This window comes from Kwoniella newhampshirensis, chromosome 4 (assembly GCF_039105145.1).
Source record: "Kwoniella newhampshirensis strain CBS 13917 chromosome 4, whole genome shotgun sequence".
Lineage (NCBI taxonomy): Eukaryota > Fungi > Basidiomycota > Tremellomycetes > Tremellales > Cryptococcaceae > Kwoniella > Kwoniella newhampshirensis.
Window position 1 is genome coordinate 479,756 of NC_089958.1, and position 23,747 is coordinate 503,502.

The window sequence follows — 23,747 nt, forward strand, 5'->3', positions numbered from 1 at the left end:
GTTCCACGATTGACAAGCATCCCTAGCTATCACTTTAGGACTGTCGGCTTGCTTGCAGACCTTCGCATGTGTCCAGTCCGTTCCATAGACATGTCCGTATGAAATTCGCAGAGGAGTCTCGCGCGCTATCGTGACATCGCTCTTCGTCGCATATGCTCCTAAACTACAACTCATCATCGCCATATCGATACCGGGTTTCTATGGCCGCTTGCGTTTAATTGTTCTAAAAGCCCCTATCGTTGTAATCACTACCCACACCTCTTAGACCCCTTCGCTCCCCGACAGACTCCTCAGCAGCCATCATCTGGTCAAAGTCGTCAACCCTCCCTCCGCCACCCGGTTTCCCACCTTTACCTCCTGTCTCGATAACATTCGCTTGCTGGAGTACGATCCATGTTAGCTGTACCCAATGTCGCTGGAACCCGACAAGGAGGGCGATTATACTGACCTTCCTGAGGAAGTCTTTGCTGATGCCCAAGCGACGACTCGCCTCTGCTAATTCTGCTTCTAGCACAGCCGCAAGATGATTGACTTCAGCCAGCTTATTCAGAGTCGCCGGTGTTCCGTAATCCTGCACATCATCTGAGAATGTCACAATAGTGAGTCTTGCGTCTTGGACGTCGGACATAGATGCCGAGATTTCATCGGCACGGATCTGTGTCAAAACGGTTGAAGTCAGCCTTCGTTTTCTCTGTGATGCGGTCGAAGCTATACGACTCAACCTCACCATCTCATTCAGAACTTCAATCACTGTCTGCACGCCTGCTGGTCCCTCTAAATTGACCCTCTCAGCCAGATCTGCGGCTGTAAGACGCGAGTACGTCTCTCGCAAAAGGAAGATTCTCCTCTTCGTGACAGATTTGAGAACCTGATCAATGAGACCTCTGTTGCAATCCTGGCATACAACATCCTGTCAATCGGCACATACGCATCTTCAATGCGGACTCGATAGCTTACCGTTTCAAAAATTCCTTTCGTAGCTGTTTCTTTGACAGCTGTCCAATTTTGTGCCTCGTAGTTTCTCGCCAAGTCGATGTATACCCCCGCATTACGCTCTACCACCCTGTTGACCGCATTTGAGGTATATTTGGGGAACGTGATCCGCTGTTTGCAAATCCATCAACTTGCGGAACCAATGGAAACTACGTAAGGATGACCACTCACCTTTCCGCTGTCAAGCAGTTCGCAAAGAATGGCACGCTTTGCACATGCGAGCTGAACCGCTGAAGCCGTCTGGGTTGGTAGTGAGACCGCCTACACCAGTTTCATCAGCTACTGGACGGCAAGAACCCACGAACGAGAAGCTGCATACCGTCATGAAGTATCCTTTCGCCTTGCCATGATCGTTGAGCGCAGCTGAGATCAGTCCAGCATGATGGTAGTATGTGAGGACATCGAGATATGTTGACTGAGCCGGATGACAAAGTCTCAGTCTGTGTTTTGTGTTCACTACAAGGACCGAAGATCGCTCACGCTCTGGACGTCTAAGAACATCTGATCCATGACATTTTTTCCCGCTTCGAGGTTCTTCGTGATTAGACAAGCTTCTAGGTATGCGGATAGGACACCAGAAAAGGTATTGGGGGGTGTCGAGCAAGAGGCGAGCGACTGAAGAGCTGAAAGTGCAGCCTCGACCTGCGTGAACCGTGTCAGCTATATGGCATACCTGGGGAAACGAGAGATTTACTTTGTTCAAATGTTGAGCGAGGCGCAGAAATTCAAAGGCAAAAGAAGTGACTGGAAACGACGGGTTCAGTTTCTTGATATCAAGGCCCAGCGACAACATACCTCGGGCTGGGCATGAGTGAAATTGGCCAGGCTCGCCCACATAGCATAACCTGCTGGAAAAATCGAGGAGCTCGTCGTTGTAGACTTGAGGGTTTTTCTTCCAATGTATTAGACGGGCAGACCTACGAGAGAGTCAGCTGACGCATGGTGCAATCGTTACAATTCTGACAGCTCACAGCACGTAGACGAAACCAGCCGTCATTCTTGTGATTTCAGCATCACTCAACACATACACGTCATCTTGCTCTGCAGCCAGTATTTCCTCCCCCAAAGCCTTTTTCTCCTTCTCGTTCAGCTTGGTCCCGTCAAACGGTGCACCATCCGCCACTTTTTGCAGCAATGGGACGAGGGTCAGTCGGACATTCGATACGGCTGTAGAGGTGAATGCTATCAGGGGTAAGACTTCGGACGATGTGGTAGGGACTGGAAGGGATTGTCGAGACGATGAGGGTGGTAACGAAGGGAAAGCGGGGTGAGTGGGCGGTTGGAGATTCTGCGCCATCGTGCTTGAGCTCCAGCTGAGCGATGGCCAGGCTGTGTATGAGAACAGAGTGAGAGAGGCGAAGAGACGGTTGGGCCTCGAGGAAGTCGTGTTGGACAAAGTGATGGGATCGATTCTGACAAGGTTCCAAGTCCGAGGCGGTCAAGTGGAGGCAGTCAACCAGATATTATGTGGGGTGTGTAATCAAAGATTCCGGCAGATCCCGCTCGGTTATGGTTTGGACCGGTGAAACGAATTCCATAAAGTCAATCAAACTAGACTGTAGATGGACAATCGACACTTGTTCTTTCTCTTCTTGGCTTCTCATACAATCGGTTCACTTCGATCCTCTTCACTTGGCGCTCGATATCTCATCTCATCATGTCAGTCATCTCCACCCCCATCACCGAGTTATGTGAGTCCACTTTACCTTTGTGTCTCGCTCGAAATGGCGCAGCTGATTGGGGCTCGTCTGGGGTGATACAGTTGGGATCAAGCACCCGATCCTCTTAGCGTGAGTCTTGGGACATGGCGTGCTTCCTGGTATCTTTGCGCGACTCTTACAACCACGCACAGCGGCATGAATGTTGCAGCAGGCCCAGGTCTTGCAGCGGCCGTCACGAACGCAGGTGGTCTGGGTGTCATCGGTGGTTTGGGATATACGTGAGTTTTTGTGGTGGTGCCATGCTTGGAGTACGCTCACGTAAGATTACTTTGTTTAGACCTAAACTTCTCAGAGGAACAATTAGAGAGCTCAAAGAATCTCTCACATCCCCAGATCTGCGTAAGCTGGAATACCTAACCCGTGTCATAGATCATGACTGACAATCTCATCTCCATTTCAGCCTTCGGTGTCGATCTCCTTATTCCATCCCTGTCCGCTACCGCCAGAAAGACCAACTACGACTATACTAAAGGAAAGCTTGACGATCTCATCGACGTAATCATCGAAGAGAAGGCCAAGCTGTTTGTCTGCGCGGTCGGTGTACCTCCGAAAGAGGTAGTGGATAAGCTACATAAGGCAGGAATTTTGGTGATGAACGTAAGTCAGCTGCCACGGTACCTCTAGTACCAACAAGCTGATTTTTCATTTTTGGATTTTTTTTCCGGTTTAGATGGTCGGTCACCCTAAGCATGTTCCCAAGGCGCTGGATGTCGGCGTGGATCTTATCTGTGCTCAGGTCAGTAGGATTATTTCATACGCCCAACGGAGCTGAATATCGCGTCAACAGGGTGGTGAAGGTGGAGGACACACAGGCACAACAGCCACCTCAATTCTGATCCCCGCTTGCGTCGATGCATGTAAGGGCAAGAGATCGCCTTTGAATGGCGGACCCGTGAGTCTCACAAGATCGTCTGGTACGACCTCGGCTATCAGGTGTACAGATTGACGTTCTCGCTGCAGGTCCACGTCATTGCCGCTGGTGGAATCTACGACGGAAGGGGTCTCGCAGCTTCTCTCATGTTTGGTGCGCAAGGTGTATGGGTAGGGACGAGATTCGTCGCGAGCACGGAGGCTGCTGCACCCAAGAAGCACAAGGAGCTGTAAGTAGACTCGGTCACGCTTTCGCATCCACGCTGATGATCTGTATCAGCATCCTCTCAGCTGATCATGGCGATGCCGACACCACCCTGATCTATACCGGTCGACCTTTGAGGGTGCGACAGACAGATTACGTCAAGTCGTGGCGAGGTAGAGAGGCTGAGATGTAAGCTCTCGAAAATTACCATATCTTGCAGCTTGCCTAACCCTCCTTCTTCAGAGCTGAACTTACCAAGCAAGGCAAGATCCCTCATGACGTGGAGTTGGACAAGCACCCGGAGAAGTCACTCGAAGGGCGATCATGGCTGATGGGTGATGTCAGCGCCTTGATAAGAGTGGGTGACGTGGATTGCCCGCTGCTGTAGTGCCGGATGGCGATAGCGGAAGCTGACCCGTCTCTCACTTTCTAGGACGTGAAACCCGCCAAACAAATCGTCGACGAAATGGTCAGCGAGGCCAGAGACTACATCGAGAACGGACACAAGATGGTACAGGGTACCAGAGCGAAGCTTTAAGAACCAGAGAGGGTGGGGACGGTTCCTGCGCCACGTAGGAGCAGGGTGGGAGTGTGAATATCTTGTATTAGGATCTTGTATCTGGACAATCCCCTTGGGATCGTGCCATATCTAGCGGATGCATCTTGTAACAGCATAATGACCCGCCGGTATACAATCGTGCCGCGACAGCGTAGAAGTACGTCGAATGGTACGTTGAAGACTGTGAATCTTTCAGGAGGATGAGATGTAGTCCATAGAAATAGTCCTTTCACTGTGTGCCCCGAATGCTGTCAGCCAGTGCTTCAGCACAGCTTCCACCAAGCTGTGAAAGGAGCAGCGGATCGCCTTCTCGATGCTGTAGACATCGCATCTGAACACCCACGTATGATACTAGCATATGTGCGCTTGACTTCGACACTCCACTACCATACCGGTCCAAGTCAAAGCCGCTTACAGATCAAAGTGACTACTCAGATTTGATCCTAGTACGACCCAGACGATAGTCACAATGACCATCAATTCAGCTTCTCAACTTAGCACTGCCACGAACAGTGGGTCGATCCACTCAATCGCTCCCTCGTCGACGCCGGTCACAACTCAGGTGAGCTGAAGACTTTGCCTCTCAACGTTCAGAGTCGTGTCATTCCCAGTAGTTGGTGCTGATGATGAACTCTTCGCGTTTCCCCAAATCAGACACTCCACACCGACACGTCCGACCATGGCACCATCAGCAGTCCAGCAGATCCCACGACACTATCCAGACCCCAGACTCAGCGAAACGCAAATGCGGGTATGATGTCGACCGCAGAGGTGAGCGTTCGTCATGTTATTCCACTTCGGGAGTCGGGATACTGATGTCTGGTTATCTTGTCACATCCTGATAGAGGACAGCGTTCCGGGACAAGTTGTCAGACGAAGAAAGGGCGATCTATGATCGGATGGCTTATAATCTTCCGGGAGCCCCTTTGTGAGGTTAGTGCGGGTGATGGCGCGACGAGTGCGATCGCGATCGAGATCATAGTGGCCTGTAGTGATGAAATTGTGTTGCGATGTCTACGGGAAGAGCGTCGATTCTGCCTCTCCCACTGCTTGTGCGCTACTTTCTGCTGCATGCGATAAGGGGAATCACTCGTTCAATCCCCATATCCTGGCAGGGTGAGATATCGATCTACCAATCGTTCTTTCCATGACCCCCGCCCGACGCGTAGTGACAAATCCACAAATCCACAAAATCCACGTTCTCATCTCGAACCCTGAATTGTCAATGTCGCCATCTTTTGAATTACCATTTCCGGAAAGAATCTTGTCCGATGACGCTCTCACCTCTCGGAACGACGATCTAGGATTGGAACATTACATTTCAGATTGATTGTCTTTTCTACTCGATACAACATCTCCAACACATCTATCCTGGACTTCATACACAACTCATCCTCCGTCACCTGTAATCTCTCCTCAAACAACTCAACAGTCTTCCTTACCCATCATGCCTGCGAAGAAAGCTACGTCGAGCGGAGGTGCGAGATCCAAGAGAGCGGCGGGACTACAACAGGTACGTGCGGTCCTCACTTCCTCACGGTCCCGTAGTCCTCTTGCTTTTCTTCCTCCTGCTCATTCTCTTGCACTTCAGCCCACTTTTCCGCTACTTGTCACACCCATACCTTGATCTGGTGATGCACTGCTGCTACTCAACACCTGCTGATCCACGGTTCATCCCTTATAGCCGATCCTTTCCTTCCAATCTCAACGCAAACCCTCCTTCACTAGCGATAAATCCAAACCCACCACCACAGCCGGGAAACGATCCCGACCAGCACTCGAGACGACACCATCCATACCGGAAGTGGAGATTGAAGCGTCGCCCGAAATCGAGGTGGAAGAAGTCGGTAATCGGGATGTCGTCGATACGGGAAAGAGAAGACAGCTTGATGTGAAGAGCAAAGAGTGGAAGGGGTTGATGAAGGAGGCGAATGAAGCGATGGGAGGGATGAAGCCCAGTGAGTGAAAGTTTCCCAAAGAGCAGATGAGAAGACGTAACTGATCAATTTCTCGATTTACAGTACATGCTGGACCTGATACGCATAACAATGTCCATCGTGAGTGGTTTGCGTCCTTCGTCATACGTTCAGGCCACCTGCTGATGAGATGATATCCTGCTTCTACTCTCTTCCGTAATCGTCCCGGATGTGAACCTCTCCTATATTTGTGTCTGGCCTCCTTCTCCCCAAAGACATCCTCCGAGTCTTCGACATGACATCAAAATATGGTCCATGTGTCGGCGTCACTCGTCTTCAGCGATGGGAACGAGCCAAGAAATGGGGTCTCAACCCGCCTGAAGAGGTAAGCCCTTGCATGCTGTTTTGTTCGCATATTGCGAGCTGACACGAACACTTGTTCCAGATCCGGACGATCCTCACAACTGAACAAGGAGAGGACGACGTGACGTATCGGGAGAATGTGCTTTATGGATGGGTTTAGGCTGGTGTAGCTCAGAGTCCTGTCCGTGCTGGACACGGCTGGTCGTCGTCATCTCGTTGTAGATATATTTGTACAATCAACACCCTTATATAATCCTAGCGGTGCCAAGTAGGCGGATGACCAAGGGGTTGGAGGAGCCGAATAGCACAAGTTCCACATCATGCAACGTCGTAGATGTCAAGCCATGTTTGCATGCTGCATATGCATGCCAACTTGATCATCGCACCCTTGTCCATGATCCACTCTGAGAGATTAGTCAGACCGGGCCGGTGAGGTGTTCCCCCTAGGTGATTTGCAGGCCTAATAGGTGCATAGGCATGCGTACAGTGTTACCCAATGATTGTACCAGTTGCAAGCGGGAATCACCGCAACAACAAGAACGGTCCCTGTTGAATTTATCGGTTGAATAGCGGACGTGGACCCGAAAACGGCCAAAGCGAGGAAACAAACTACTTGCCCTCTTCTCTGTCTCTCGTCAGCATCATCATTTGGTTGTCAATTGGATCATCAACAACTATCACACGAGCAACTGGTCCATCTGCCAATCAATTTACAGTCTCCGCTCAGTCACTCTCGATAGCCTCGTCTGTATACAACCACAAAGATTTTCATCGTATTACCTTTTGATCGGATGACATTCACACGATAACAACTCGAATCCGAATCCGACAAGATGGATCCGGCTTTACTTCAACCTTCATTCAGGTCATCAACCGGTCCATCGACAGAAGAGACCAAACCGATCGTCGATACCAACACCGCTTCCTCGCCAAGGAACACAACCGTTGTCAATTCTGGGGCTAGCGGGAATGCACCACCTTCAGATCTCACTACCAGCTCACAGATCACTCCTGCCGCTGTCCCCGAGCCTACCATCGCCGTCGACTCCGATTCTCAGGATGACCATGATCCTCAGCCTCCCTCTGGGATGACTCGAAAGGATTCCACCACCAGCAATATCGGGATCGGGAACGACAGCATGAACGTGGATCCATCGTCATATGGGGGTGCATTCGATCTTGATGGTGGATCTGGAGATTCTGCCAAGAGACCGCGATTACGTCTCGCTCACGCATGTGACCGATGTCGACGACGCAAGATCCGTTGCGACACTCAACACCCCTGTACGCCATGTCAACAATCCAACAGCACGTGTACTTTTGAAACGCCTTCGAGAAGGACGGCCAAGCCGAAAAGTGCCGCGGCGAACTCGATATCAACGACAGAGAAAACGGCGAGTACTGGTGGTGGGGTAAAACGACCACATTCACCCACGAGGACCACTTTCGCTTCGTTGGCTGCAGCAGCTGGAAGCTCTGGCGAAAGTCAACAGAATCTAGAAGCACGATTGGCAGCTTTAGAAAGTATGTTACGTGATGTTCCACCGAACGTGCATAACGCTTTTCTTTCGACCCTCGATGCGAGATTAGGAAGCGGCACAGGGGTAGGGATCAAGGTGGGAGGAGGTGGTGGCGATGGTGTCGGGGTCGCTGTTGAAGCTCTCGCGGGCGGAAGTGCAGCGCTAGGTTCTCTGGGGACAGGTCTGGGTGCGGACATGGGTTGGGGTTTACCACCGACAAACGGATTGAACGCATATGGAACGAGTCTCGGACAGAGCAGTACTCTTGCACCGGATTGGACTGGGACAGTGACGTCCGGGACGGCCGGAGGACTCAGTGAATGGTTAGGAGGTCTGGCATCAATAGGTGGTACGAAGAAGAGAGAGGAGGAAGGTATGAACGAGCTCGCAAAGAGAATGGAGGGAATGAGCTTTTTCTACGAGGATGAGATCGGTCAAGCCAAATGGCAGGGTGAGTGCCGATGCGATACCTCGTAGACTGATACCCATGCAACTGGCTAATGACGCGCATTGCACAGGTGCGACATCCGGCTTTCCTCTCCTTGACCTTCTTACCGCCGCCAACGTCCGAAAAGACGAGAACGAAGGCGAGGACAGTGTCAATCAGGCAGAGACATTCACTTCGCCCTCTACTGAATCTGCCGTTTCCAACTCGCCTGCTGGACTATCATCCGTACCTCGTCGGGTCAGTTCCGCTTCCACTTCTGCAGCCGTCCGAGCGGCCTCTATCGCTTCGAAGAACCGCTCTTCGAGTCTGAGCGCGGCAGGTCGAGCGGGAAGTAGTCCTGAGCGTTCAAAGCGAAAAGAACGGTTTTTCCCAGATCGGACACCGCGACCTCACCAAACACTCAATCCCGAAGCGAGCTGGAAAGTGATCACAGGGGTGATTCCACCAGACCTCATGGACACTCTCGTTCGATGTTACCTCTCGACCTCTCACCTACTCTGGCCTTTCCTCCATGTCCCTTCTTTCTTAGCAGATTACGCCAATCCTCAGCAATGGGGAGAACCAGGATTCACTTGTTTCATTGTGGCGGTCTGTACCTTGTCTTCGAGACATGTGGATGATCCACGTGTAAGAGCCAACCCCTCTGACCCCTCGACTGCGGGGAAACAGTACTTTGAACTGTTCAAAAGATTACGAGATCTCCCTTCAGCAGATAGACCGACGCTGTATTCGATCCAAGCGGCGTTTTTGGCAGCGATCTACGCCTTTGGACTGGGTAATCTGAGCAAGGCGTTCGCATTGCAAGCGGAAAGTATAACTTTGTGTCTGGATGGAGGTTTGCACAGGAGTGTTGATGGGTACGATCATTTCGATGCGGTAGAGAAAGAGACGAGGAAGGTAAGTTGTCTCTTTTTGGTGCTTGGACAGGAGAACCGACGGCCGACTCCCGTATCTCTAGCGTACTTTTTGGTCAATCTATTCATGGGACAAACAATCAGCAGGTGAGTTTTTGGGGCCATTTCAAGCAGTCCCATACTTCACCGCTGACATCTCTGTTGTCACAGCCCTCTTTGGCCGACCACCTATCATTCACCTCAGAGATTGTGACGTGACGGAACCACTTATCGTGGATGACGAGAACCTTACGCCCGAAGGGATCAAAGACGACCCGATGGACTCGCAAAGTCGAATGGGGGCTTTCGTCGCCACCATCAGATTACATGTGGTGCTCGAGGTGAGTCCTTGCACCGGGAATCCGATGTCCATGACTTGTACTTCAACCCAGGTAATCTGATCACGTCGCTAACTCTTGATTTATTCTGAAGGGTGTAATCGACTCTGCAACGCAACCATCCTCCTTCCCAACTTCTCCCTTTTTGGCTAAAGCGGCTGCTACCATTTCCCGCCGCCCACCACAGAACGAATCGTTACGCGATGAAGAGGCATTACTTGAAGAGTGGACGAGGATACTGCCAAAGTATTGGCACTACGATTCTGATACCGCGAACTCCAGAGATCCCATTCGTATCACCCAGGCCGAAAGACTGCATTGTGTGAGTCATCTGCTCACACGATATTTTGGCTTTGGCCTTCGCGTGGTGGCCGGGCTGACATCGTGTCTTCTAATGCAGCTCGAACACCTCGTCAAGATGATCATATACCGACATCGATTCTCCGGCTTCGTTGCGATGCCAGCCTCAACCGCAGAAGAACGAGCTCGACATCTAGATCTTTGTAGAAAAGCAATGCAGTGCGCCCTGACTATCATCGCGGATCACGTGCATATTGTGAGCCACCTCCTGCTGCCTCTTTTGAGATCTCGCTGACTTTAGCAACAGAGTCAACGTGGTATGATGACTTACTGTGAGCTTTGCTTCCGAATTTTCGCTCTGGCAGAACAGCCCACGCAGTTGCAATGATTGGCAAGCTGACAGCTGTTCTGCTGTCGTTGCGCAGATGGCGTCCACGTGATCCACCAACTTGCCCAAGCAGGACGAACACTCGTGGCGGTAATCCTCAACTGTCGCAATGCCGATTTCAGACCTATCATAGCCCCTTCGATAGAAGGACTAAGGTCCTGCGTAGGTCTGCTGAGAAGGTTCAGTGGACGTTATCTGTGCGGATTGAGATCAGCGGATATCATTGATGAGTTCTGTCGAAGTGAGTAGCATCGGAATCGGTGAAGTGCAACTTTCATGTCCCAGGCGAGCTAATAAATTGCCTCCTTCGCTCTCAGTCTGCAACATCCCTGTCGACTCCCCTCGTGTCCCGGATGGAACAGGTCGGCCGTCTCCTGCTTGGCTGCGACCGGTGCGAAAACGTGTCTCCCCTCTTGCTTGCGCAGGACAGAGCTCCGACGAGTCGCCTGGAACCATGATGAATTTCGATGTCTCCGCCGTACTGAATGGGGCCGCAATAAATGGGTTGGCGGCTCCCACGAACGATCTATCCGGTCTTATTCCGAATGATTTGGATGCTTTGTTCAACACGAGTGCGTACTTCGATGGCTCAGGGATGGAGAGCGGTACGGGGCATACCACTTCCAGCACGACGGCGCCAACGATGACTACCAGCTCCGCTAATCACGTCAGTCATGCATCGCACACAAATGGTCAGGGATACTTGTCAACATTGGGCGAAGCATCGGCACCATATGATCGGCTCGAGACGCTCACCCCGAACGCCGAGCTAGGCAACGGAAACGTCATGCTCAACGGCTCTGGTAGTTCAAACGGCGGTCACTATGGGACCACCACGGACGGGGGTGATCTTGGTCACGCCCCTCACATCAGTTTCGATTACGGATTGAACGGTGGATTTGGAGGGGAAAGCTTAGCCAGTGAGGGGATGGATAATGTCTCGGATGGTTTGAGAGCAGGTGGAGCTAGTGGTGGATTGTAAGTCTCTGTTCTCATGGACGAGTGCACGAGCTGACCGAGGTCTGACCACCAGGTCCGCTGCTACAATCCTGAGCTTGATGGAAGAGGGATCGTTCGATTATGGAAGTATCTTCACGGATCAAGCGCCCTTGCCCATGGATATGGAGCATAGTTCCGGGTAAAGGAGCGATGGTCAATCGACGGCACAGCAAATAAGGCATACTAGTCTGGAAATTGAAGTTGTATAGCATGATCTGATTGGTATATGTAGTCTCCGGGTGAACCAGGATTTGATATGTTGTATACTTTGATTATTATGCAGCTTTGGGAGCTTGGTTGATGCTTTTCTGGAAGACCGACTCGGCTTGGTATGATCTGCACCGAGACCACAATACCGTACGACAAGCACTCTACAATTTGCATTCGATCATCCTGCACACTCTCCACAACTTCTGGTCTTATTAGGGGTACGCCGTACGATCAAGGGAGAGGCCCCGGTCTCATGGTCCAGAATATGCAGGACTAAAGACCTAAACTCTCTGTCGGCACATCTGCCACTGAACACTGAGCATGCCGCGACGCCACTTGTCGATCATTTACTGCGCGCATATGTCACCCGACTCAGGGTCTCAGGCTCAAAGGTCACGTCACCGGATGTTTTTAGCGGTGTGGAGCGAAGGGGGTTTGGATTTTCGTTTCGCGTTTCAACAGACCAATAAAAGGGGATCTTCATACCAAAGGATTCGGGATCGGGGGTTGGTTGATTTACCCACTTTCGGGAGAAAGAGGGGGGCGACGACCTAGTCTCGTTTTGTAGGAGTAAGGTACATGGAACCAAGAGAAAAAATAGATGATCTTCTGTTGGAGCATGACCTAACGAAGGAAGGAGGAAACGTGTGGAGCAGGATCTCGATTGTCCTCGTCACAATTGCTCCTGTGGGTTCCGCCCGTTTTTTTTTTTTTCATCACGGACGATATGGCTGAAAGACCAACGCCGGGAAGTACCCGTATCAGTATCTCAACACAGCTGCAATTGAGCGGGACCGCGGATGTCAACAGATGTTCATACTACTGGTATCACATCCGAAGGCGAAGACCAGCTAGCTACACACTCCATGCCCATGTCTGTGAAAGTATCATTCGAAGTTTACCGCAATTGACGCATCTATCTCCCCGCTAGCTACGTTCATTCACATCTCAGGGCGTCATACAAGCTGATCGTCGTCATGACATGTACGACTCATGTCATGTGGCATTGTCGTAATACTCCTGCCCCACCGCGCTGCCTGGTTTAGCCAAGTTAAGACAAGACCCATCTAGGGTGCCTGTGTCTGTGTCTGTGTCTGTATCAATCATATGGGATCAGGGATTGGAACACGGGGGTTTTAGAACGGGCTTGCGTAAATCCAAACCCCCCAACTTTGGTGGCAAGGCGAGAAGCAGGGCTGAAGAGAGAGGAGGAAAAGGAGGAGGAGGAGTAGCGTTTCACTTGAAACGCAATTCCAAAACTCGCTAAAGATGAAAGGGAAAGGGGACGAGGGAAAAACCAAACCTCGTTCGGACATCCGGACGAAAAGAAAAGCAACCACGACGTCAGATGAGGTCATTTCATTCCGCTTTTCCAGCAAGTTCGGATGTATAACTTGTCCCCTTTTGCGAGAAAAATGGCGTTCCTGTCTGGGAGGGAAGAAGGTGTCGCACAATTGATCAGGGGGATTAGGATGGATGGTCATGCTCGTGACGCGAGTGGGTGGAGTGGGGGGGGGGAAGAGGAAGAGGGAGAAGGCGAGCGTGATGAGACATCTTGGGGGTGCAAGTCAATTGGTTCCTTTTCTTCTTCCTGTGGAGACAGATTGACAGATTGATTGATTGATTGATTGATTGATTGAACTGCAAGGCGGTTGTCTGAAACTATATTATATGAACCACCACCTTTCTCAACAGTGGTAGTCAAGCTCTCCCACTCACAAAATTCGACTTTGAACATACACGACTCGCACATACATACTACCGCACCCGACCACTTCCACTACAGACGGACAGCCACTGCCCGACACCGGCCGTCACTTCAGCGCGACCATTCATTCAGCGAACTTGCGAGACGAAGACGACCGCACACAGACTCATCCGCTCCACAGCTCACAAACAGGATGACTTCCAGCACTTGCTCCACGGACGAGCCTCGAACATACAGCACGTCCCCTCTCTCTCTTCCCAAGGACTTGGACGACGAGATGACCTGTGAGTGGGCGCCATCTCTACTCTCATTCTCCACCTTGCTTCGAATGAAAATGCTGTGCGTGCGTCAGGTCACTGGTAGTGGCTTCGCACCGTCATAGTCTTGCTCTTGCTCTTGCTCTCCCTCTCCCTCTTGCGTTTCTCCCTTCCCGCTGTTCTGATCACGATGCTGACCCCTCTCTTCACTTCTGCAGACAGCAACACATCCGCCACCTCTACCTCTCCCGAAGTCGTCAAGGAGAAAAAACGCAAGTATTCCCAGGGGATCTTCCGTTGGACTCAGGTCATGTGGGAGTCTGCTCGACAGGACATCGAGTGAGTGCCGCGTCCGTCCCGTCCACTCATTGGTCCAACCACAGTCTTGTTTAGATCAGATCAGAGGAGAGCAATCCACGATGCTGACCTTCATATCTGCTTTTCTTTTTCTTTGTCGAATCGAATCAGACGTCGATCATCCGTCTCTTCCACCAACTCCACCTCTTCGTCCACTGACGATCATTCCGAAACCGACGAGAACCACGAAATCCGTCAATCGACTAACAGCGATATCGGTCATGATATCGGTTCCGTTCCCGCCATCCATTGAGTGGTCTGGTCTTCTTTGCTGCGACTCACCCATGACTGAGGCGTGACGGCTCGTAAAATTGATCTGTATTTGTATTTCTCGCTTTTGACGAAACAACCATGTAGCCATAGTACCATATTTTCTTTTTCTATGCATGTTGATCATCACATATCGTACTTGGAACGATCTGCTGTTCTACGGCCATTGAGACGGGAAGACTGGACGCAGCAAGCGTCCACTTCATTCTTGCAAGTTGAAAGTTACAAAGGCAATCCTACCGAGAGGCTCACCGCAACCTTGCAGATTTATGACACTGATTATTTGATGTGACTAAATGCTGCTGTATGAATTTTCACACAATGTCCTTTTCCTTCCTCACCGTATAATATACAACATACCACCTGTGATGAATGGGGCATATTCGAACCTCTGTCCCAAACACACATCCACAGTGTCCATCTTAATCGTTCCCTAAGCCCAGCTCCACAATCACATACCCGTTGGCCAGCACAACTACTGAGAACAAAGCGTATCCCAGCGCCGTGACCCACTTTGCGGAAGCGTAGGACTGGCTCCTTCTAGGATTCACCGTCTCAATAGGTTCGATCTCGCTTTCTTCTCTGCTGATAACGGCTCGTTCTGCTACCGTAGTTGATTCCAGGGAGGAGAGTTCTATACCTTCCGACTCCGTCTCGATCTCAGGTCCTTGAACTGTCATAATGTCCTCTTGCGAGCATAGGTATACCAGAGGGAAGATGACGGTTGGAAGAACGATGGAGAGCAACACTTGAGACGCGACAAGCATCGTGTTGAGACCACTAGGACCGACCGCTGAGGCAACGACGGCTGCGGGGATGACACCAATTAGGCGAGTAACGAGTCGACGGACGAGAGGCTAGGGTAGACAAAAGCCAATCAGTCTCACATTCTTGTTTGTGTGTCCGCAGCGAGACTGCATCACCCACCGAGGTCTTCCAATTGATAAAACCCTCCGAAACAATCTGACCAGCCAAAGTCGCTGTGATTGATGCACTTTGTCCCGCCTATAACACGAAGGATCAGCTATCGTCCGAATGATACTAGGCGGTGAACACAGACTCACACATAGTAGTGCCAGAGCGAAAATGATTGCAGCACCTATGCCCAGATTGAGTCAGCTTCTTCGGCATGAGTTGCTATATCCTCTGCACCTACCACGGCCAATGTAGGATTTTATTAGATCGTACGCGCCAAATAGGTCCGCATTGCTCGTATCTGCTCCCGAATCGTTGTAGAAGAATGCCGCTCCAGCGAGAGTGAGAATGGAAGAATTGATCGTCAAAGCGAAACCAAGTAATGATAGAGTGGTATCGATCTAGCGGTCTTGTCAGCGTCTGAACATCGGGACCTCGTAGGCGAACAATGGTCTTCATGATGCACCAGTACTCACTGTGGAATGCAGCAGATGCACATTGACCCAGGCAATCCTATCGAACCTCCTCACTTCATCTTCATACTTCCTCTGCTCCATGGCAAACGCTCTTTCTTCCTTGGTCATACCTGCATCCAGCTCCATGGGAATGTCTTTACTAGGTGTCTCTGGTGCCTCCATCAGCACCCTTGCCCTTGAGCTTGTCGAGACCACAGATGAAAGGGGATTCGCAAGGACTTCTTCGTCATTCTCCTGTGTCGACGCCTGACGACGGTGTAACGTTCGTCTGCGGAACGGGTTGAGGTTGAGAGAGGGCATGGCGACAGAGCGTCGCTTTCGTTCAGGAGCTGGAGGGATCGGAAGCGTGTCCAGTCGGTCTACGGAAGCGAGTGACGAGCCGAGGAAGAGCGCGTGAGGCATCACAGTGGCTGATGATAGAACTAGTGAGCTAACCTGCTGTATCCCAGCCATTACCACGACTTACCTCCGATGATACCGACTCCGACGTAAAGAGCTCCCGGTTTGACAAGTGTCTGGTCGACCTGTAAGCAATCATCCTGACGTGACACGTCAGTGACTTACAGCCGAAGGTACAAATCCAAAGAAAACGTCTTTCCAAACAGGACTGGTCAACTTGAGCAGGATCATGAAACTGATAAAAACCGCGAGGACCTAGAGACCGGACTCGATCAGCACGATATAGCATGAGAGATCGAAGAGGAAGCCACATGAGCCGACTCACCAAAGCTACGATGACGATCTCGAACAGAAGCATCCCTTGTCTGCCAGAATTCGATCGGAAGAAAACAAGAACGATCATCACATCCGCCGCGGTGATCAAGACACCCGCAAAGATCGGTAGTTTCGGGAACAACCTGAGTTCAGGTTGCGTTAGTGCATAGTTTCCAGGTCAATGTCGGAGAAGTAGAGGAGATACACTTACAGATGCAAGGCAATTGCACTACCTAACAATTCCGCCAGATCGGTACCGATGATCGCCACCTCTGCAAGGATGTACAGAAACCACAGGCAGATCTTGAGCGGAACGCGATATTTCGGATACTTGGCTTGGAGTCGGACGAAGAGGAGACGAGTTTGGGTCGGAAGGGAAGTGGAGGTGACAGCTCCGAGTCGGACCGAGAGAAGCTGTAGTACTGGCGTGGGGGTGAATGATCAGCACGATTCTCAGGTCAAGAGAAGAAGGAGGATGACGAATTCTGCATGAAGGATTGTCACAATGTGAAGGGGTCAAGTATGAGAGTGGTGACGGAGGACATAGGTCGAAAATGAGGAAACGGTGGATTCATAGGTGACAGCCAGTGATGCGCTGAGACTACCATATGGGCAACCATTTAGGGCTGATCAGAAGAAATCGAGTAAGACTCACCGACAGCAGCCAGACCTGCTAAGAGGACCACGAACAACAGCTTGTATCCATAGTTCGATCCAGCTTCAAGATCGGTCGCCCAATTCCCCGGATCGATATACGCTACGCTCGACACCAGACCCGGTCCGACGAAATGGAGATGTCTGTGTTGCAGAAGTAGGTTAGTCAGCCGTCGTCGGAAGATACGCGACTTGGTCTGCCTTTGATAGTGTACTAGTTTCAAGCGCAGAGGAGGTACAATAGTCAAATCGGGGAAAGGTAATAGATGTGAACGAGGTCAAGTGGTTGAAGAGTTTCAACAGACAGCTCCGAGGAGGGATAGCAGACATCGTGTCCTCTTCCCGGACACGGATCACATGAAAGTAGTCCATGTCACCAGCAGTCCAATTTCGGTCGACAATCATAGCCCCTCAAGTCAAGCGAAGAAAAGCCCATCCCTCGACGACGACAGAGAACGGACGAAGGGACTGACCTCAAGAACAGACTCTTCCATCTCCTCCAGTTCGGAACCTTCCTCCCCTTCCCTTCCCTCTCCTTCGATCCGTTGTTCCCATTTTCAACGTCCCGTCCTGTGCGAGCAACGGTCGTTCCCATCTCCATGTCCATTTTCCGCGATCGTGTTTCGATCGAAGTACGACTGCGCAGCTGCTTGATCCGAGGAGCCGAAACGGTATCACGATCGGTTGACAGTGATTTTTAGTCCAAATCCGAGTCGTTGGAAGGTGAGATATGACGGTATGGCGTTATGGTCAATGATTTCACTGGATCAATGCTATTCCACAGTCTACTGATAATGCGATGCGATGCGATGCGATGCGATGCGATCCTGTCTTTATATGGATGAATGGATGAAAGAACGCCAAGGTATGCACACAAACAGTAACTTTGACCAGATGATCCTGTATCAAAATAACGTTATGATCCCGTCACGCCGAGTGAAACCACTTTGGCGACAACAGCAACAACAAACAGTGGCGTTTTCCCTTGTGTGTCAGACATCATCATCTGGGGGGAGCGGGGGTGGGTGTCGCCCTCTCTCTCGATCATATTTCCATGACATGTGATATCGGTGAATCCATCACATGTCAGTCATGTCATGAAAAGCGAAAGCATCAACGGACAGACATCGTTTACAACTTACATCCCTATATCCCGACAACACAATGCGATCTTTGTTTCTTCGATACAAATACAGTCGTGATGAGAAGCAACAAGTATATACTGTCAACAGTGCGATTCCTCGCCTAGGCAACCTGACAGAGGTGGGATATCCGATATTCCTTCCCTTCCGATCAAGTTCTACAAGGCCAACGATTGGCTTTCCGACTACTACCCGCCTTTTTCCAAGAACATACGGCGCCCATCCGCTCAGTTGCACAGGAATCTCCTGTTCAAGCAATGCTGTTTGATGAAATTCCCCGTCAGCCGCTCCCCGTGTCAAGTATTGATATGACAAGGCTGAAGCCAGGTAGCTCGCTGTACTCACTAGATCCCTACAGAAACTGGGCCACGAATACATGATCCGTCGCTTGTCTCCCTCCATAGCCAGACGAAGAGCTTCAGGATCTCGAACTCCATTCCGCTCCGCCTCTTCGCGTCGTTTCTTGCCCAATTCTTCTTCCTGCCGAGCAAGCTCGACTTCCCACCCGAACAATTCATGGAAAAATCGAAGATTGGGTTGAATGAGTACTGCAGCCCGAGTTTGCTTAGATCAGTACTTGTCTTGGCTCGCTTCGAGGAGAAGGCATAGGTGCAAGAGTCATGTTGTCAGTAAGCTCACCGTTCAGACGTCGCGCTCGACAGATCATGTATGCGTCCATCAAACCCATCTTCTCGAATTGCATCATGTACGCAATGACGATACTGGCACTTCGACTGACGCCGACACGCTAAACCCGTTCAGACTTGGTTAGCTGAGTTGCACCTCGTCCCTGACAACAGTCGGCAAAATGACCCACGCAATGCACAAGCACCACTCCTCCTTCTCTTCGGGCCGCCTCAATCCATGCACAAGCCCTCGCAATGACAGGTCGAAGAGGATCATTCCCGTCATCTCTCACATCCGTAAGATCGAGCCTTTTTCATGACACGTCAGTATTGAACCGACTCTTCAAACAGATGCTCTTCTGTACTTACACGCTGATCCGCCCGGCTCGCGCCTCTGCAGCGAGTGTGTTCCCTCCTACAGGTCCGTACGTGGGATCCATATCGGAAGGGATATTGATCAAGCTCTCCCCCACACTAACAACGTGAGTGATGCGTAATGCATGTAACATCGCTGCGTTTCCCGCGTGTTCACTACAGTCGCAATTGCTTGTCATCAATCGTGTCCCAAAACCTCGGTCGAAGGACAGGAGGTGTGCACTTACAGGTTTCCGAGGTACAAGAATGGTAAGATCCTCGATGGGAATCCATCGAATCGCTTGTCTTCGAACCAGATTTTTGCCAGAGTTTGCGCTTCACTTCCTCCACTCTCCTGCTCCACCAACATTTCCTTCGCGACTTCAATCGTGGATTTTCCTTTCTCTTTGTTCTCCTTGTTACCCTTTGCTATGGCATGCACTGTCAAGGATGGAGACTCGTCCTTGTCCTTCGACTTCCCGGCACCAAAGTTCATTCCCCATGATCTCCACGACAAAGCAGATCGTCCTTCTTCTCCGGAACCGCTCCGACTAGGGGCAGCGGAAGTGGCCGTAGATGGTGGAGTAGCGTTGGTCGCATTGACCAGCTTTATTGCCCTCGATCGGCGATCGGCGGTCAGCCGGGAATCGATTCTGCGCAGCAATGGTTTGTCGGAGGGATAGAGGAAAAATGACCTCTTGGCAACCAGCTGCAAGTGTAAGAAAGCTTCGGGAAGCGAAATTGACAGTGAAGACATGATGTAAGCTAAGACGATGATGCTGCTTTCGGTGTATCCATCTTGGCAGTGAACAAGTACTCGGCGTTTCTTGCCCAAGGTATCCCTGCCTTCGACGATCTTGCGCAAGAAATACACCAGCTCAATCACTTTGTCGGTCATGTGTGAAAGATTTCGTGTTTGTCCGGTAATTGTTCGACATGAACCGGCACATTCCAAAGCCACGTGATCGGCCTCTGCAATAAGACCGTTGACGGCATTCGACCTAGGTCGCAGATTGCGTTGGTCGGGAGAAGGAGAAGCAGTGCGCTTGGAGGGAACGTCGCTAGCTAGCATGTTAGGGCTGGAGGGTGATGGGGAAAGAAGATTCCGAAGTGCGATAGTAGCAGGGGAGGCGATCCAAGAAGAGGTTCTGTCTTCGGAACTTTGTCTCTTCCGATCAAGCTCATGCAGTTTGCGATGGGCTGCGGCAAGACCCTCGCTCGTAGGCATTTCCGCACATTCCGATGCCTAAGTCGTCAGCATGATTCATCTGCACAATGACCCACCTTCAAGCATAAGTCAAAGGTCATGGAGGAGCCTACTCCATCGTCTGCTACCCCTGGAACGTCGCAATCGTTGCCAACCTGTTGATTTGTTGATGAATCGCCGCTATGGGATGGACCAACGGTGTGACCTACCCAGAAGCCTTCGACCACTTCAGAACCCCTCGTCATCGCTCGACTCTCCCGCGCCTCTCGTTCGAAAAGATCGGTGTGTATGGAATGGAGCGAGCCAGCGCCTCTGGAGTCGATATTCACCAGATGAGGACAGGATCTCTCAAGCTTCCAGAATGGCTCTGCCATGACGGTATCAGCAACGGCAGGTAGCAACGGCCGATCGTGACTGACCTAGGACTACCCAAACACCGTACCGTACTGGTTCAGTTGATCCTTCGCCGGGAGTTCGAGAATCTTGCATGTGCTTGTAGAATTCCTCCATGCGCGATTCCCATAATTCTTGTTGAGCCTTCGCCACCCTGAGAGGTCGGTCAAGGTCAGCACGTCCTCTCGTTGCGGTAGGGCAGTCCACTCACTGTTCTGCGACTTCCAAGACCCCATTTCCCGCACCGTGTTTCGAGTATAGGACAACATCTGACACACTGGCGTATTTGATTTGCTGGATATTCAGGTTTCTCAAGTTGATCTGATGCGGTAATCTTGCTGGTCTGAATCTTGCTGGTCGTTTGTCATTCCGATGTTTGGGCAGATCGAAGACGTCGTGAACATGAAGAGCGTTGAAGAGGATACAGCTTGGACGTTGATCCTCCGAATCAAGATCCTCTACATCTGACTCGGAATCTGATGTCTCTTCTGCCGCAGCATCAAGATTACCACATGGCAAGGGGTGATGTTCCTCGGCCACCCCTTTCGCAGCGGCTGTCAAGGAGACACGTTTCGAGTCGCACGGATGCATCGCCACGTCCGCCTCGTCTTCCGCGGATTCTTCCATATCCGATCCAAGTTTTGCGCCAAAAGGCGGTGGTGAGAGTTCTCCGAGAGAGGGAGAAGTCCCTTCTGTTGTTCCTGTGGAACGGTACGACTCGGAAGAGGTGGACATGGTCTCTGATCTTTCGCGTGGTGGATGCATCTGAAAGGTGGGCTGTTGGGCAGTTCGATCGGTATCGTTTCTTTGAGGGTGAGGTCGAGAATTGTCATCTAGCGGATGAGGCGGACAAAACATCACTGAGAGGCCACGATAAGGAGGAGGTTCAAAGGGAGGACCGTAGCTACTCGATTGATACCAATTAGCTTTTGCATTGTCCGCTTAGAGTCAGATACTGCCAACTTACCCGAAGAAAGCTGCCATGTCTCGACCCTTTTGACCGTCGTCACTGATCCCATGAAGCCAGGGAAACAGAACCGAGCTGGGGGTATCAATCATGGAGTGTCTTTCAACCAGACCGGGTAACTTCAGAACCGTGAAATCGATCAATATCAAGTATTGAGTCAGAAGCATGCTCGTCGCACTCACCTCCTCCATGCCTACGAGCCTCACACCCTTTCTGACTTCCTTCCTCTCCGGTTCTCGCCCCCACTTCGGCATGCCCCACACGAACGGTCTCCCTTCTTCTGGCGCTGTTGGCAGATGTACTTTGACCTGCTGGTCCGATTGACTGAGCGGTTCTCCCAAAGGTACACTTTCCTCTCCTCCTACTTCTTGCAACTGTCCCCCACTCAGACCAGCTTCTTCTACCCACATTTCACCATCTTCATCTCCATCCATTTGATCGATGTCCATCTTCTCCTCCTCTGAACGTCGCTGTTGTTCTAGCTTGCCCTGGTGTAGCTGGCGCGGCTGATGCTGTCGTTCCATATGTTCCCATTCACCCTTCAGCAAAGTCTGTTTGACATCCCTACTCCTGCTCTCTCTTGGCGGACTGCCAAGCTCCGCTACAGACACTGTCGCGAGGGTCGGTATGATTCCTTCGGAACTACGAGCCCTCTCCATCGCCGCGGGGAGGAGATGAGTGGGATTCACGGGAGTCGGAGGAGCGGACAACGGTGTGGTTGGACGAGGGGTGGTAGAACGGGAAGACAGCGGGTAGTGAGGTGAGGAGGGGGGCGGTTGAGGGAAGGGGAGGACCAGGGACATATTGGATGGATCGACGGGTCGTGTGATATATCGATGATTTGTGTATACACAACGAGAAAGCGACTGGTGTGTCAGAACTGCTAGGGTAGAGTGTTTCGTACAGTCGTACAGTGAGGGTGGGGGGGTTTCGTCGTGATTGATCGACTGAGAGGATGAGGTCAGATTACCCTAGAAGGGAAATCGGTTTGTCACTCGCGAGGGATTTGGAATGTTGGTTCGGTACTGAGTTGCTGTCTCCGATATCGAAACAGAAACGACCCAATGAGGCAAAGATATTCGGTTGCTTGGTTTGGATGACTGTTGCGGCTATTGAAACAGACGAGGATGCGAGCGAGACCGGTGAGGAGTAAGCAGAGGTGAAAGAGGCGGGATGATAGGGTAAGAAGAGCGCGGGGCACAGCGGGTGGGGGGAAGTTGAAATGGTAGTAACGAGAGGGAGTTCGTAGCGATGTGAGATGACGTGAGTCCTCCTTCTTTCTTCGAGAGAAACGTTACCGTACCATGTAGAATGATGGGTGTTTCTTGGGAGAACCTATCGCACCATACAGGTTCAGCCCAAGATGTCGTACGTTTGTATATATGCTTTGGCGGGGAGAGGGACGAGGAGGAGTGGGAATTAACCAGAGGGTTCAAGGTGAGATAAAACTCCCCCACGGGAAAAAAGGGTCGATTCTTAAGGTACGACCCTTACCTCGCAACGTCACCCGCACGCACACCCACAAACACTCACACACACACCGACTAGTGATGTTTCGCAGCTGTCCAAATCCCCTTTTCTAACCCTGTTCCTCCAATCCCAAGTGGCAGTTGGAGGTACGGTTGGTTGTTCCAGATTGCGATCCATTCGTGTGGTTACGTGATGAGTGATTCTAAAGGAAGAAAGGAAAAGCCACACACGGATCAATACCTGTGCCGAACACTCAATCTCGAGTGATGAGCAACCATGTAGGATGAGGGTGAGTGTGGGCAGATCATCCGTCGTGACAACCAGAGAGGGGCAGGATAGATGGATCTTGACGTCGCGTAGAGGCCGTCCTAGTCGTTATGGCGCTGGTCATATCTACTCCATCAGATAACGAGATCATGACGTTCTGGTCAGGGAACAGTCAACGAGCGACGGTGACTGCTTCTATCAAGTGGAAGTAAAAGTGAACAAGGGGGGATTTGATTGCCTTGGTCGC

General features: G+C 51.2%; 7 protein-coding genes across 7 annotated transcripts; 4 read left to right on the forward strand and 3 right to left on the reverse strand.

Moving 5' to 3' along the window:
- Window positions 1-223: 223 nt before the first annotated feature.
- On the reverse strand, window positions 224-2,290 carry IAR55_002170 (uncharacterized protein; the record flags this gene model as incomplete). The annotated part of the gene is made up of 10 exons (XM_066945287.1): window positions 224-379; window positions 449-655; window positions 728-895; window positions 958-1,104; window positions 1,165-1,254; window positions 1,313-1,408; window positions 1,474-1,635; window positions 1,688-1,737; window positions 1,789-1,910; window positions 1,965-2,290. The coding sequence occupies 10 exons, from the start codon at window positions 2,288-2,290 to the stop codon at window positions 224-226; spliced, it is 1,524 nt and encodes a 507-aa protein (XP_066803976.1).
- A 360-nt stretch (window positions 2,291-2,650) lies between these two features.
- Window positions 2,651-4,327, forward strand: IAR55_002171 (uncharacterized protein; the record flags this gene model as incomplete). Its single annotated transcript, XM_066945288.1, has 11 exons — window positions 2,651-2,684; window positions 2,756-2,783; window positions 2,846-2,932; window positions 2,992-3,053; window positions 3,115-3,311; window positions 3,385-3,450; window positions 3,502-3,606; window positions 3,675-3,814; window positions 3,865-3,978; window positions 4,033-4,147; window positions 4,223-4,327. 11 exons carry the CDS (start codon window positions 2,651-2,653, stop codon window positions 4,325-4,327), a joined length of 1,053 nt encoding a protein of 350 aa, XP_066803977.1.
- A 1,468-nt stretch (window positions 4,328-5,795) lies between these two features.
- Window positions 5,796-6,787, forward strand: IAR55_002172 (uncharacterized protein; the record flags this gene model as incomplete). Its single annotated transcript, XM_066945289.1, has 5 exons — window positions 5,796-5,861; window positions 6,033-6,306; window positions 6,370-6,405; window positions 6,540-6,649; window positions 6,710-6,787. 5 exons carry the CDS (start codon window positions 5,796-5,798, stop codon window positions 6,785-6,787), a joined length of 564 nt encoding a protein of 187 aa, XP_066803978.1.
- Window positions 6,788-7,460: 673 nt separating this feature from the next.
- Window positions 7,461-11,656, forward strand: IAR55_002173 (uncharacterized protein; the record flags this gene model as incomplete). Its single annotated transcript, XM_066945290.1, has 10 exons — window positions 7,461-8,598; window positions 8,666-9,492; window positions 9,554-9,596; window positions 9,660-9,829; window positions 9,921-10,148; window positions 10,227-10,382; window positions 10,434-10,458; window positions 10,552-10,755; window positions 10,832-11,492; window positions 11,548-11,656. The coding sequence occupies 10 exons, from the start codon at window positions 7,461-7,463 to the stop codon at window positions 11,654-11,656; spliced, it is 3,561 nt and encodes a 1,186-aa protein (XP_066803979.1).
- Window positions 11,657-13,624: 1,968 nt separating this feature from the next.
- IAR55_002174 (uncharacterized protein) lies at window positions 13,625-14,298 on the forward strand (the record flags this gene model as incomplete). Its single annotated transcript, XM_066945291.1, has 3 exons — window positions 13,625-13,715; window positions 13,907-14,027; window positions 14,157-14,298. 3 exons carry the CDS (start codon window positions 13,625-13,627, stop codon window positions 14,296-14,298), a joined length of 354 nt encoding a protein of 117 aa, XP_066803980.1.
- A 439-nt stretch (window positions 14,299-14,737) lies between these two features.
- On the reverse strand, window positions 14,738-17,681 carry IAR55_002175 (uncharacterized protein; the record flags this gene model as incomplete). Its single annotated transcript, XM_066945292.1, has 11 exons — window positions 14,738-15,172; window positions 15,243-15,320; window positions 15,380-15,414; window positions 15,472-15,631; window positions 15,707-16,116; window positions 16,173-16,221; window positions 16,271-16,360; window positions 16,431-16,563; window positions 16,632-16,842; window positions 17,076-17,218; window positions 17,548-17,681. 11 exons carry the CDS (start codon window positions 17,679-17,681, stop codon window positions 14,738-14,740), a joined length of 1,878 nt encoding a protein of 625 aa, XP_066803981.1.
- A 762-nt stretch (window positions 17,682-18,443) lies between these two features.
- IAR55_002176 (uncharacterized protein) lies at window positions 18,444-22,566 on the reverse strand (the record flags this gene model as incomplete). Its single annotated transcript, XM_066945293.1, has 12 exons — window positions 18,444-18,476; window positions 18,562-18,764; window positions 18,856-18,964; window positions 19,034-19,151; window positions 19,212-19,373; window positions 19,445-20,442; window positions 20,517-20,558; window positions 20,613-20,770; window positions 20,823-20,950; window positions 21,008-21,700; window positions 21,764-21,882; window positions 21,946-22,566. 12 exons carry the CDS (start codon window positions 22,564-22,566, stop codon window positions 18,444-18,446), a joined length of 3,384 nt encoding a protein of 1,127 aa, XP_066803982.1.
- Window positions 22,567-23,747: the final 1,181 nt, after the last annotated feature.